The 14,645-nt window shown below is 37.7% G+C and overlaps 1 protein-coding gene across 1 annotated transcript in view; it reads right to left on the reverse strand.

The window, feature by feature from the left end:
- Positions 1 to 14,645, reverse strand: part of igsf21a (immunoglobin superfamily, member 21a) — a 174,883-nt gene that overhangs the window by 113,153 nt on the left and 47,085 nt on the right. The window contains exon 2 of the mRNA XM_054617229.1: positions 5,499 to 5,611. Coding sequence (XP_054473204.1) covers positions 5,499 to 5,611 — 113 coding nt within the window. The remainder of the gene's footprint in view (positions 1 to 5,498; positions 5,612 to 14,645) is intronic.

Consider the following 14,645-nt stretch of genomic DNA (forward strand, 5'->3'; position numbering starts at 1 on the left):
TATTAGTTGTTGCACTTATTGAATTCGTATTTGTTTACTGCACTTATCCTATTCGTAGTAGTTTGTAGCACTTATTATATTCGTATTAGTCTGTTGCAATCATTGTTTTCGTAGTAATTTGCCTCTGCACTATACTTTTGCTCTGGTTTATGCTTTTAGATGCTTGTTTGAGAAAGGAGATGCACTTATGACTTCTGGTGACTAGTAGTTCTCTTGAATACCTATGTTGAATACACTTCCTGTAAGTCGCTTTGGATAAAAGCGTCTGCTAAATGACTGTAATGTAATGTAATATGTAATGCAATAAAGACAAACATGATTCGAAATTGAGTAAATAAGTAGATAATTGGAGAATATACAAGTGTATAATATTAGCGAGCAAAATTACGAGTTCAAAATGTGGATACCAAATTCCAGTAATTTCAGGGTAGCTCATGCTCACAATAACCAACGCAGAGTATTTTAGTAGTTTGTCAACATGAACAACACAACGTGTCTCTGGGACATTCATATATATTTTCTCACGTTATCTTGCTACACATGGATTGTGGGGGGGAGAGAGTGGTTGTTCAATTTAGCAGAGAGCAGGATTATAATTTAGGTGAGTTTGGTTCCTAATAATGAAATGGACAGTGGTGAACACTGCTGAATGATGAGATGAGTATCAGAAAACCAGCTCAGCCAGCAGATGGGCCAGTGGTAAATTAGGGAAGTGTCTTAGAGAAGACACTTGCGTCGGTGAGAGAGAGGATCCCGGAAGAGTTATGTCGGAGGAGGATGGAGCTGCTCTAAAATGGGCCGAGTGAGGGAAGTGAGGGAGAACGGCAGCGCTGCACTCAACAGGCAGGCTAACAGACACCTATTGCTCCACCACCGTCAGCGTGGTTTACCTGGGCGCCCGCTGGGAGAGGTCCCATGTGTACATATTCATTAAAATGACATGAATTAAAACAGGCACGGCATGAGATGAGCTCGTGTGCAGGTCTTTGAGCAGCAGTCCCTGAGTACTGTACCACCGTGCTGACTCGCAAACAGGCAGCGCATAAGCTCCGGCCTATAAAATGATCCATCATTGCTATTTGGTGTGCCATTAAAGCATAATAGACAGCTTGATGGTATTACATATCCGTAGTGCTTAAACCACGGCCTGTCAGGATTCACTACTCACTACAAACCTTCATGTGGCCTGTTAGCCAAAACCATCGACACTTGAGAGGCTTTCATTTATTTGCTCTAGAAGCATTAGCTGCAGGGTTATACAACATCCATTACCGAGGTCCATTCTCGCATTCACTCCCTGTCTGTATGCTATTCTTGAATAAACTTGAATGGCACAGGGATCTTATCGGTGATTATTATCACAGGGTAAGGGTAGAGAGAGCTACTTTAGGAAAACATTCATGTTATTATACATTTACTACTCCACTGTGTGGCTTGAATGATGCATCTCATCAAAACAGGGTTATATACAATGGATTTGAATATTCTCTATATGTACACATGTGATAAGTGACCTCTATAGTATAAGAAATTGAAAAAAAATTGTCTGTAAACTACTTCTGGCAAATAAATGATGTATGTGTTAATGTTGCCTATGCAATTTAAAGAAAAAGGTTATTTTTCTTATAGGGACCAAGTCTGCTTGGGTCAAACTGATCACTGTAAGCAGATGGAGATTTCTGTTTTATTTATTTCTCATGGAGATTACCATCTAATTGGCATTCCCTATTTACTGAATTGTATTGACTTTCAAAATAGAGTACAGCTGTTTCAAGGGCGGCTCAAACCACAGGTGCTTTCACTGCGCACATTTGTTTTCTGTCTCCATCACTGGCAGCCATGACTGTAGCCTGACAACAAGTTTCACCGCTGCATCTGGTTGACTCGTTTTTGGCAGTTTGTCATAAACTTCAAGTAGACTTATTTTTGTTTTTTAATTAAGAAAAAATTACTTTCTTTTTCTCCTCATGATTACAATGTGCATGCAGAATAAGCCTCAGGTGGCCAGTTGGAAGTAGAAGGGGTGAGGCAGAGCATTGTGGAGAGAATCATGATAGTTTTATACATTTGTTTCCATTTTTGTGATGTATGAAAAAGACACAAAATGAAAACTGTTAGCTTGCTACTTGATGAGCAAATCATATATATATATATATATATATATATATATATATATATATATATATATATATATATATATATATATATATATATATATATGTATATATGACCGTATAGCATTGTTACAGTGGAAACCGCTTACATGGATACAAAAAAGAAAAAAAAATATATATAACATATATATATATGTATACATATATATATATATGTATATATTTTCTTTTTTCTTTTTTGTATCCATGTAAGCGGTTTCCACTGTAACAATGCTATACGGTCATTTACGCATTTGGTCACCTTCATAAAATCTGCAAGCAATGTGGGAGTAAAGCCAATGTCAACAAAACACAAGGTATTTTTTAGAAAGATGTGATTTAGAATTGTATAAAACGGTGGGTAGTTAATCTCTAATCTCTGGCCTGTACTAATTAGAAACCCTTGCATCACCATAGTACCAGGTTAAGTCGATAAGGACAGAAGGTATGAAAAATAATTTCAAATTATATGGAAAGGTCAAGTAAAAAGTCTTAGAGAAAAAGAGAGGGCGTCACACCCCCCATCACACACCTTCACCTTCCACTCTATAGTACGATTTGTACGTTACCTAAAGAAATAACCTTTACATAAATTAAATACAAAATGCTTGAATATAATATAATGAGCTACATAATAGTGTAGTTCATATCAAATCCATTACTTTTATCTCTCTGGTTGTGAATACAATGTTTGAGAATTTGAGTTAGTCCGGCTTGAAAGGTTCTCTAAAAAAGGACAGGTTTATCTTAAGTACATCCTGCGTGCTAATTCTCACTGCAGTCAGGATGTGTTCTGCATTAAAATAGCCTCAAACAGAATACGTTGGGATCTCGCAGCACAAATGAGCACTTTCAGCTGATACAGCCCCCTGTCTGATGGGCCAGGCTTCGATTAGATACGAGGATTCCCCAGGTGGGTATCAAACCCAGTTCCACTTGAACAGGAGTTAAAATGAGAAGTCAACATTATTTAGTCAAATAAAAGGCAGAGATTAAAGAAACTTTGGCAGCCTAGTGCTGGTAATTGATTTATAATTTATCAACGGTTGTGCTGAGCAGTGGCCACTGGAGAGATGGGGCCAGTTTCTGCTACAACCCCCATGCTTTCCTCGTGAGAACACTTACCATGGGCAGCTCTATTCTCACAGCGGTTATTTAAACTACAGCTATCAGTAGACACCATGGAAAATCTGACAGAATGAAAGCAAAACAACACTCTCCAATCCCTGCCTGATTAAATGAATTGTCAAAGCAATGAAAGTGATCTATGATACTTAGGTGAAAGTGTAAAGTGCTATAAATCTCTTTTTTGTCCTACCTTGAAAGGTCAGCATTTGCAAAGATGAGTCCGGAGACGCCGTTTTATTTCACAAGAATAAAAGTGAGAAAGCAGAAGCTACTCTAAAGACAGACTTCCTGCATAACTGCTGCTGGCTCATTAATGAACGGCGTTCCAGCACAGGATGGAGGGTGAAACCAAGGTGAATGTACATTCATAATTACATAATGCTATTTGAATAATTATCAGCTGAGATGCAGAATTCACCAGTTAGGATTGTATACTGGCAATATGCCATTGGGAAGTTTTCCTGGGCCGGTTGATTAGTCAGTGACCCAACATGATGAGACACTCAAACATGTGGTATTAAAATTATACATAATTTTCACTTGTTGTTGACGGAGGCTTCTTGTTTTTGCAGTGAAGTGGTGCAATCAGCTCATAATGCTGCAGAGAAATGTTTCACTCAGAGACTAACAGAATACTATACAGCACATCATTTATAAATTGTATAAATTATTGCATATTTGTAGCAGGGTCTCTTTAAAATTCCTTCCAGCACCGTCTTGGACAAATGACTGATTTTTACTCAGTGATTTTGTATTATATAATATAAGATCGAACCTTTTATGCCAGCTATTGCTCAAAAATACAACATAAGAATAAAAAGCCACAACAGAGTAATAACAATAAAGTATACAACAAGTATATTAACATCATTGCAAAATAGAATAGCAATAAAAGTAAAATAAATGTATCAAAATACAACAACAAAATGATAAGGTGTATAAATAATATTGAGCATGATATTAAAAACTATAATTGCCCAATGTTGAAAAACTAATATTGCACATGATTAAGGTAGTATTGTTTCCAATAATGATTTCATTAAACCCCCGAGGTTGGAAGATGCAGAAGAGACACAGGAAAGAATGGTTAAAAATGCTTGATCCTACATTTTCTATGCAAGTCAATAGTAGCTTATCGGAATAACAGGATTCTTTTTTCGACCTTGGAATGATTCCTCCGAAGCAAAAGGTACAAACACAAACAACAATACAAAATAGTTTTTAGGCTGAGTAGCACCCAGCATGATAAGCGAACTGTACCTCATGTGTAAAGTCGCTGGAGCGCTCCTCTGAGCCATATCTATTGTTCTGGAAATCATACCGACACATTCTAGTAAATTATCATAAGCAAAGCCACCCTTTCAATGTCTCTGTCTGCGTGCTGCGGACTTGTTTGTCTTGGAAAACCCATCAGTCTTTGATTATATCATAAGCTCCATGAACAACAGAAGACAGAGCAAGAATGCATTTCATGGAATACCTGCTGTTAGCTTGGTTGATAACATTTCAGGCTCTACGGTTTGTCTGTACCGACATTATACAAATCCAATCATCACCCAGCGACTTCACAAACTACTTGGTGAAGAGTCAACCGCTTTAGCAAAGCAAATCTGGATAGCACTCAAGAATTATTGGATAGTTTTCGGAAAGAACAAATGGTTGGGACAGCGGGAGCTGCTACTGTTTTCCATTTCAAGTGCTTTTCAGTGACTCTCTTGAAGCGAGACAAATGTATCTTCTGCTAAACTGTAATATTTTGCAGACTTGTTTGACCAATCTCTATTTTCAAACAAAACTTGAAACATGCCAGCTTAAAGAACCAAATTACCTCTGTCTTACATACAAAGGGCTTTGTGTTGCTTCTTTCTCTTCCAACAGCCATCTAATTATTGGCAGCACTTAGGCAGTGTAGTACACCAACTGGGATTTTAATAACAGTTAGCCACAGTCACAGTCGCCAGCTGTGAACTATTAAGAAATAATGGTGATGACCAGCAGATTGAGAAATCAAATTCCCAAGCAAAAGCCAGTGATGCCTCCCATACAGCTGGCCCAAGAGGATAGCTTGTTTCCTAACGATTGCAGTTTGACAGTGCATGGCGTTTCGTCTAACCAAGCCGTAAACTGGCTGATATGATGATTGGCATTGACCAAATCAGATGTTCTACAGAGAATCTAGTGCGTAATGGCATTGATAGTGTAGACCGGTTTACTCACCCTGTACCAAACAATCTCTCGAAGCCTTCCGTCAGTTTTGAAGTTACACTTGAGGGTAACAGTCTCTCCCACAACAACAGGAGGCAGGGGCTCTATGGTAACTGTTAAATATCCTGGGGAAAGAAAAAATAAAAACAGTGGAAAAGAGTTTTATTACAGTCATATACCATAAAAACGCTTTGCTGGAAAAAGATACATTGTTTTTTCTTCCTGCTTGGGTAAATGTTGGACAACAGCAATAAAGCAGTCATGGATTTACAGAATGTGAATCACTTTAAAAACCACAAGATTGACTGACTGAGACTGCATTCTCCTTTGGAATAATGCCATGATTCATCTTTATGCAATTACACAACAAGCACTGTCCCACATGGGGGTTAAGTATCTTGGTAAATAGCACTTCAGTTGGAGTTACTTAAGGGGCTAAGAGTGTTCACTTTTCACAATGTGTTCATCATGGTTTGGAGACTCAAACAAACAGACTAGAATTACAATGCAAGCCTTTCTCTAATCTCTACCTTGAACAATATAAACCATATAGCTCTGATAGCAGTTATTTCTCAACAATAAGCCGTTTTATTTATTCTGTTTTGTGAAATTCAAAATCCATTCTCCTTTAAACAGATAACTGTGTGGAACCTGCATTATTGTATGTAAAACATAGCTGCTTCTCACATTGTTTCCATAGAATTCATCCTGCATGTTTTGCAGTCATGTTTTACACTTCCTGTAAGTCGCTTTGGATAAAAGCGTCTGCTAAATGACTGTAATGTAATGTAAGTTCTGCTTTTTCACCAGTTATCAAGCTGAAGTTGTTTGGCTTTAAACAATCATGCACAGTCAATACACCTCAGAGAGAAGGCATTTGAACAGCATCAAGAGTCTAATAATTGCTGTGAAGAATTTGTCTTTCATTATCAGTAAATACAAAGAACATAATGACAAATTCTAAGAAACAGAATGTCTTGTATGAAAATGTATTTTAAAGCGTAATGCTGCCATTGATTTTGGCAAGTGCATAATTTGTATTCAAAATCAGGGAATAAACTTCATAATAAGTGCCACGCAGTAAACTTCCTGCAGCTTGTTTATTGTCAAATCATTGAAAATTCTTACATTTTCCTTTAAAATAACTGAAACTTTTGTGATTATAGTCATAAATAGACAAAAACAAAACAAATAAGCAATTTACAATAGACATTAACTGGAAGGGGGGAATTTCATGAAAACGGTATGGAGGATACATTCAAGTGAAGGCAATGCATAGCCTAACATCGGTGGGAACTCAATGCATTGCCAAACCATATCTATTTTACATAGAAATGAAAAAGGCTATTTTTTTATATGCGACCACCCTGGACGGCAGAGCGAGCCAGCGATGGTGCGTGGGCGGATTTCCACTGACAGACAGCCACCCTCTGCCCAACATACAACATAATAGCTGTTTCAACACATTCTGTATTTAATGAGGACATTGGATCTTGTGAAACCGATGGATATCACTGTAAAAAATATAAAGCTGGGTAAAAAAAGGACCTCATGACCAATAATTGTGTTGGTAAAAGAACACAAACCACTATGAGAGCATCAGTGTCTCACAGAGCTCGACAAGTGATCACTGCAAAGAAAGAAAGGACGAATAGAGATAAAGAGAGATGTAGCCTTGATTTGTAACACTTTAATATAGAGATCTAATTCCAAGCAAAATAACCAAAGGAGTGTGGCTTACAACACAGGCTGAACACCAATACAATTTGGACAGGCACCGTTGTCAATTATGACCATATAACCAGTGCTGGGCAAGTTATTTTCTAATGTAACATGTTACATAATACTAATAATAATAACTTTCTTTAAAATATTACTATATTGACTTTCACCATAATATCCCCAGAAATAAAAAAGTTTCAGTTTATTAGTTGTATCTATTTTAAGCATGTAAAAAGAGCTAACGATGTGAAGAGTGGTTGTTCTGGAGTGATTTAAATTCACATTAATAAAACAAAAACAACATCATCAACTAAAAATACAGTCATTTTTATGTTATCAATAACAACTAAATATACTATTGAATTATATCTTGGGCACATCACTCGACCAACTAACTAACTAACTCAACCAGTGAAAGACGACAGATCATTTTTACCAGCACCTGTTACCTTAAAGGAAAAGAACGGACCGCCTCTACTATCCCCACCATGCATGTCACGATGGATACTGACAGCTGTATTTTCACAGCAGCCAGTGATACACCCGCTAGTGAGTTTCCCTCTACACATAGATGCATCATTCACATTCTTTATTTAAGTAAAAGTACAAATACTGCACTGTAAAGATACGTTAACACAAGTAAAAGTCCTGCACTGAATATGTGAAACTTAAGTATTATCAGTAATGTACTTAAAGTATTAAAAGAAAAAGCACTTAATGCAGAAAAAATTGACCCTGTAACTGTTACAGTACGCTTAACATGGTGAATTATAATTACTCATGCATTAACATAAAAGCATGATTTTACTGTTGTATATGCACTTAGTTGCATCAGAAAACACTGAACCACAAGTCATTCCGTCCATTAGAAAATATCTTTCTTCACGCTTAAACAGGATTATTCAGTTGCCTCTCTGAGGTACTGCAGATGTTTTTTTCAGTGAAAACATTGTAAAGCACCTTTTTGTTCCTTACAAGACCCACTACATAAAAAAACGTGTGTTTTGGTACTAGTAACAGTGATGGATTTTAAAACACTGCATAAGGTAAACAGTGTGGATTTTCTAGAATCATCTGGATTTACATAATATATAGGACAGTGTCAAAGATTTCAAGACATTACATAATAATTCAAAAGTATATATAGCTTCCTAAACAACCCACGTTACTATTATTAAATGATGACTCCGCCCTCCGAGATCACACCAGGTTAACCCTTAGGAAAATCCTATTTGTCGGTTTAACTTCCGCTAAGATGACCATTATACACTCATGGTTCTCCCCTGAGCCTCATCCATAAAATAATTGAATTGGTTGAATCATTTTAGAGATAGTGCTCTCATAGAAAGATCATTAGGTGTAATTCATAAAGCGTGGGCATCCACTGTAAAGGCCTGGGATCTCCTCATTGGTTCACTTTCAAATGCCTATATTCTTAGACAGATATAATGTGTCATTTTAATAGCATGTAAGAAGACGTATAAACATATTATCATCTGTAGGAAAATGTTATCATTTTTGTATTTTATATGTTTATGGTGATATGTATATCATTTGTGTTAAAGTAGCAATCTTGAAGATTTTCATTAAAACGTCAAGCTCATGTATCAACAAAAAGACTTAAGGGATGCCACTTTAAATACTGTTTGTATGTGCAATAATCTACGTTTTCTTTGTTACTATGTATACATTTTCGTATATATTTTCATGAGACATGGTGAATAAAAAGTTAATGAAAGAAAGAAAAACAAATGCATAGCAAACGGAATGTACAGCAAATGAAAAAGTGCACATAGCGAACATCTCAATTTAGAAAATGACTACATAATGAAGCTGTGGATATGTGTGGCACAGCAAATAACAAGCAGAGCAGAGGGGAATAATCAGCAACAAACTGCAATGCAACTGAAAGAGAATAGCGTGGCATAATCTGCAGAAATTCAGTGTCACTTGCCCTTAATACAGATAGTTTTTAGGGTATCTGGCTTGGTAGACACAGATCAGAATGTCTCTCGAGTCAGCACACCTAGATATGCTTATTAAAGAATCTTAATTTAATCAGCAGGCTGAAGAGATCGTCTCTCCAGAGTCAAATTGAATGAATAAACCTTTCCGGAGACTGCATGTCATTAACACAGAGCTGATGCTCTTAGAGAAAATCCGAACCACTTACGACGAACCCACAAGAGGAGCCGCCTGGCCTTGTAAAATGTCTCTGTGTGAGTTTTCCAAAGAGGTGGATGAAAATGCATTTTACAAGTTTAAAAAAAAGACACCTGTCTCTGTGGAACACAGGGTTAAGGAGACAAACCTGTGCCTTGTCTGGTGAAGCTTATAGTCAGTTATAGGTGGTAAAATATTCACTCCAAATTCTAGATGTGATATCCACTGTATGCATATAGTGTACATTTTGCACTTGTATGAAATAATTAAACATACTGTCAAATGGAAAGTAGTTGCTTGGTGGTCTTGTTGTGTGGTTGCAGGGATTAATTGTGAACAATTCATTGACTATGTGGCACAGAGGGAAATATAGCATGGCCAATGACAGAAAAATGCTCCGGAGCGTGTGGGGAGGGATGAGGAATTTTTAAAAGAGCAAATTACATGGGTTATGCACTCATGCCAGGGAAGTTCACATTTCAAATAATCCCTTCGAGAAACTGGAGCAGTTGCAGGCTGCACATACCGAGACATCAGGGCACGAATCCCGCTCAATTCAATATCTATCGAATGCCAACCGAATGACTTCATAAATTAGGCGCATTTTAATATGCCAATTCTCTGTTGAAAGTGTTCCAATTCTGCAATATCTCCTCTTATGCCTGACGCCCTTGTTAAAAAATGAGCTAATGTGGGCCACATTCGCGCAGCAAAAAAAACGCCAATGTTAATTCAACTCTGAGCATAAAAATCAACACTCTGCAAGTGTTTATGCATGTCATCACCCATCGGAGATAATTCAACACTTGTGATCATTTAGACAGCTGCCCCAGAGCAGTATCAGCTCTGAGTGGCCACACAAAGTCTCCAATTAGGCCTTGTCAACTCAAAACCTTGAAAAATCTACATTTAATCTGTGCCGGCTCTCACAAACAATATGGCAGGTTATTAGTTTTCGCAACAAACAGTGATGCTGCCTTAATTAAATATAAATCACACAGCGCAATTCCTCCATTGTAATCACATTCTAACACGTTGCTTTGATTCCAACATATTTAAATTTTGATCAAAATGGAAAAAGACCACATTTATGTGGCAAGCTGCAGTGAAACTAAACCATCAAACCACAGCTTTAAGTTAGTCAGACAGCTTTAATTTACAAAGTACTGACTGTATTAAAGCTGGAAACTTCACTTTACAGCTTTTCATTTTACTACAATGCGTTGCACTAAATATTTTAATTGTCAGGGGGGAAGGGATTCTGCTACAGATTGATGAAAAGAGCAATCTGTGAAACAATGTTTTTGAAAGAATATATTGAAGTATATTCTTTACACAGACGACACTTTGAGGAAATATTACTTAAGTGTCAGGCTGGATATACCCAGTAAGCTCTAACAAGTTATGTCTGGCACCGTGAACACCTTCGGTTTAGCTGAGCTTAAATTCACCAGACAGTGAGTCTTACATTCTGTTTTCATGCTAACGCTGCACAATATCGATCCCTCCTTCTGTTGTGAGCCCCGCATTCGAAGGAAGCCTCAGGTATATTTATACAGCGCTCACAGCCAGCTACCCATAAGCCTCTTCTGCATGAATCAGACGCGCTGCCTTGGAATCTAACACTCCCAAACACAGTGGGTGACTCTCGCATCGCGGTAGAACCAACAGCTTGTGTCACAAATAGCTCCAATTACTGAGGGGAGAGATTAGAAAAAAAAAAAAAAAAAAAATGTGGATGAAGATTTGCAACTTCCTTGATCAAAGGAAAAATGTTCAGCCTCCTCAGAGAAACCAACTGATTTTAAAAAGGGACATAATTTATTATCATGAATGTGAGGGTAAGCATATGGTTCCGCAGCAAATCTTTGAAATAAATCTGCTTGTCTCCAAACTAAAATCCATTTGGCCATGCAGCTGAATACTTACACGTCCTTGTACGAGCACATAAGCAAGTGCAGAGTGGCCAGAGAGTGCAGGGCATTTAATTGGCCCATATTAGCCGGTCCTAGAGGCAGACAAGGCCTCTGGCTTGTCTTAATCCATCAGAGGCGCTGTTGGAACAACATCTAATGAGGGCTGCAAACTATGCTTTCTCCCATTAATAACAGCAATTTGCCAAGATGCAATGAGAAAACAAAACAGAGCCAATGATGGACCGGCCCAAAATGTGCCTGTTATTGTGCACTGTGATTTATGGCTATGGCCTACCTTTTGCTTAGATGTCAGTGCAACTAAATGTATGAGAAAAAATGGATGGCTGTGTTTCTCGGCTCTCTTCCTCATCTGAGCGATATAAACAAACTGCTGATGTGTCCTGTCCAAAACACATTTACTCAATTAAAACACAACACCAGTTCCAGGAATGTGAAGTAACGTTGAGTGCATGATAGCACGGACATTGGATAAATATAGTACCTCATGTTTAATTGGTTCAGTTATAACCAAGACAGGAACCCATGGCTCCATTGTAGCACTGCGTCAGTATTTTTGTTCATGTCATTTAGCAAAACAAAATGATTTTGGCAGTGTTGTATACAATATCTGTAATTAAACACATGTGGTATGCACAGTGGAAATGTTTGTCCACTAAAGTCCAACAATGCCATCACATATAGTCATTAAATCCAGCTAATTCCTGCACAGCTAAAGCCAGGTGACTGATTTGAAGACGGGAGCTTTAGGCAACTGAGCGGGTGGTGAGCTATTAAATGGACGGGAAGATAGTCGACATATTAATGCTTTACATGCTCCGGCAGCGATAACCTCTGCATTTGTAATCTTTGCATTTAGTCAATGTTCTGTCGGTCCCCCTGAAAAATTGTAAAGTCCAGAGCCAAAGGCAAACAGAGGTATAGATTATGTAAATGGAACGGTTTAAATATCTTATTCACATTATTCTTAATAAATAATAGTCACTAAGTGAGGAACTTAGTGGCTATTAAAGCTCAGATATCTTGAAAGTACCTTTTAGGCCTCATCCTTTTACTTCTTAGAACATGAAAGGAAGTTAATAAGGATAATTGGAGCCAAAAAGTCACTTCTGAAGTTCTTGATTTATGCGATTTATCCATCGCCAGGGGTTCGGTTAAATGGTTAAAGAATGTTAGGAAGAGTACGGTTTCTGATCCGACCACAGCAGGATGTTCTTTTGAATTTGCTGCATTTCAAAACAACCTGAGAAACTGTCAGGGCTTTGATTGTCGTGCAGCACATCAAAAGTGTTTTCTCATGCGTTACCAAACTTCTGATTGAAGTCAACTACTGACGGATTGAAAAGAAGATATGTGTATTAACTTCTGTGCTTTTATGTGCCATTTGTAAAAACAAGAATAAATCAAAGTTTTATTTTAAAGTCAATTACATCTTTTGTCAACCTTTGGCTTTATTTTTCTTATTTTTGTCCTTCATTACTTACATTTTTGCTTCATCGCTGAGATGTGGCCATACGGCATCTCTGGTAGTCAGAGCTTTACAAGTGGAGTGCTCGGAGCAGGCACACAGGCGATTGCTTTGACAGCTTGTGTTGCCTTATTGGTCTCTGTTGTAAAGCTGTATCTACCAGTGTTGCTGCATCCTAACATCTCACAAATATCATGGTGTCGTAACCAAAGACGCTGGTCCAGACTACCGAAACATGGTTGTAAAGAAATGGACGTTTTTCTTGATACTATAGTTGGATTATTTCAGGCAACATGAACAGAATCAACCAATTGCTTACTCTTAATTATTGGATGTATTTCCATACAATTTCAACAATCCAGATAGTTTGAACTTACTTATTTACCAAGAATTGTAGTGCTGAATTCAGCTACTCATATTAGATTAAAAGTGTAAAAAAATAAAGAGTTATTATCAGATCTGCCAGGAGATTATGTGTCCGTCCGTCTGTCTGTCTGTCTGTCTGTCTGTCTGTCTGTCTGTCTGTCTGTCTGTCTGTCTGTCTGTCTGTCTGTCTGTCTGTCTGTCCACAGCTAATCTCAATATGTTTTTTGTGCTCATTCATAAATGTATGCTCAAGGACATTTTTTGGAAAATAATTTAAATGTTTTCTACCGTCATTGACTGCTTTTTCTTCACCACTCTATAGATACATATATTGTAGACAAACCTTGTAAAAGTATTTGATGTCAATTCAAACCAGATTTCTTTTTAGGGTATGGAGGGTATGATTTACATTTTTTTCATATTAATTATCTTCATTATCGACCCAAGATCTTCCTCGTTGCCAGTGTTTTTTTTAAGAAGTTTCAGGAAATCTTAAGTAAAGAGGTTAAAATAAAACACCAAAGTGTTGTTTAGATTTTGTACTACTTTGTCATTTGCAAGTGTTGATTGTAAAAAATGAAATGTTATTTCTGTCACAACAACTGCTTCAGTTTGGCCTCTTCTTTGGACTCTTAATTGGTTGTTTGAAACTGGGGTCCAGACTAAAGGTGTCCCGTCGTCCCAGGATCATGCTGGCTACTTCTGAGCACAAATTAGACTGAGCACTGACTACAACTGAGCTCGTCTTCGCATGTCGGTAGGAGGACAGCTACTGTAGTGAGCCTGGCAGTCATTTGGTATTACTGGTTGGTTTTTACACAATTTACAGGCCGATTTTTGTCATTTTATTTTGCTAATTTAATGGTCTGCCTTTGAAGAACGAGAGCTGTCAGCAGCTGCTCAGCGAGCAGAGAGAGAGAGAAAGACAGCAGGGAACAACGCGTGTGGAGCCAGCATATTTCACATCCAACCCAGTTATTATTTATTTATTTTTGACCAAACCAGAGATTGATGGAATAGTGAAAAGAGGGTTTTATTTTGTTTCTGTCAAATTCGAAATGCCCCAAATGACAAACTGAACCAAACACTGACTACAACGGAGCATGTCTTCTCATGACGGGATGACTGTTTGGTGTGTTTGGCTAACGGGGATAACAGAGCTAACAGCTAAGGAACTAAAACACACGGAAGGACTGAAAGTTTATTGTCAGAGGAATCACTAAATAGTCCAAATAAAGCGATACTCAGTGAACTGCAGTTTCGCGCAGACAGCTGCATAAAAATAAAATGAGACTGCATCTGTTATCTGCGCTGTGCGAGTGACAAACCTGTCTGATACGCTAAGGAGAGCAATTGTGGTTTATATTTATTCAGTCAAACGTCACAACAGTTGTCGTCGTAGGCACAACTGGCAACGATTTGAACTCTGCTGAGTGCACTTTCCTAGTTATCGCTGTGTAACCTTCAACCAATCTAACAGTATCAACAATCACCGTGGATGAGTGA

This window comes from Anoplopoma fimbria, chromosome 17 (genome assembly GCF_027596085.1).
Source record: "Anoplopoma fimbria isolate UVic2021 breed Golden Eagle Sablefish chromosome 17, Afim_UVic_2022, whole genome shotgun sequence".
In the NCBI taxonomy this organism is placed as follows: domain Eukaryota; kingdom Metazoa; phylum Chordata; class Actinopteri; order Perciformes; family Anoplopomatidae; genus Anoplopoma; species Anoplopoma fimbria.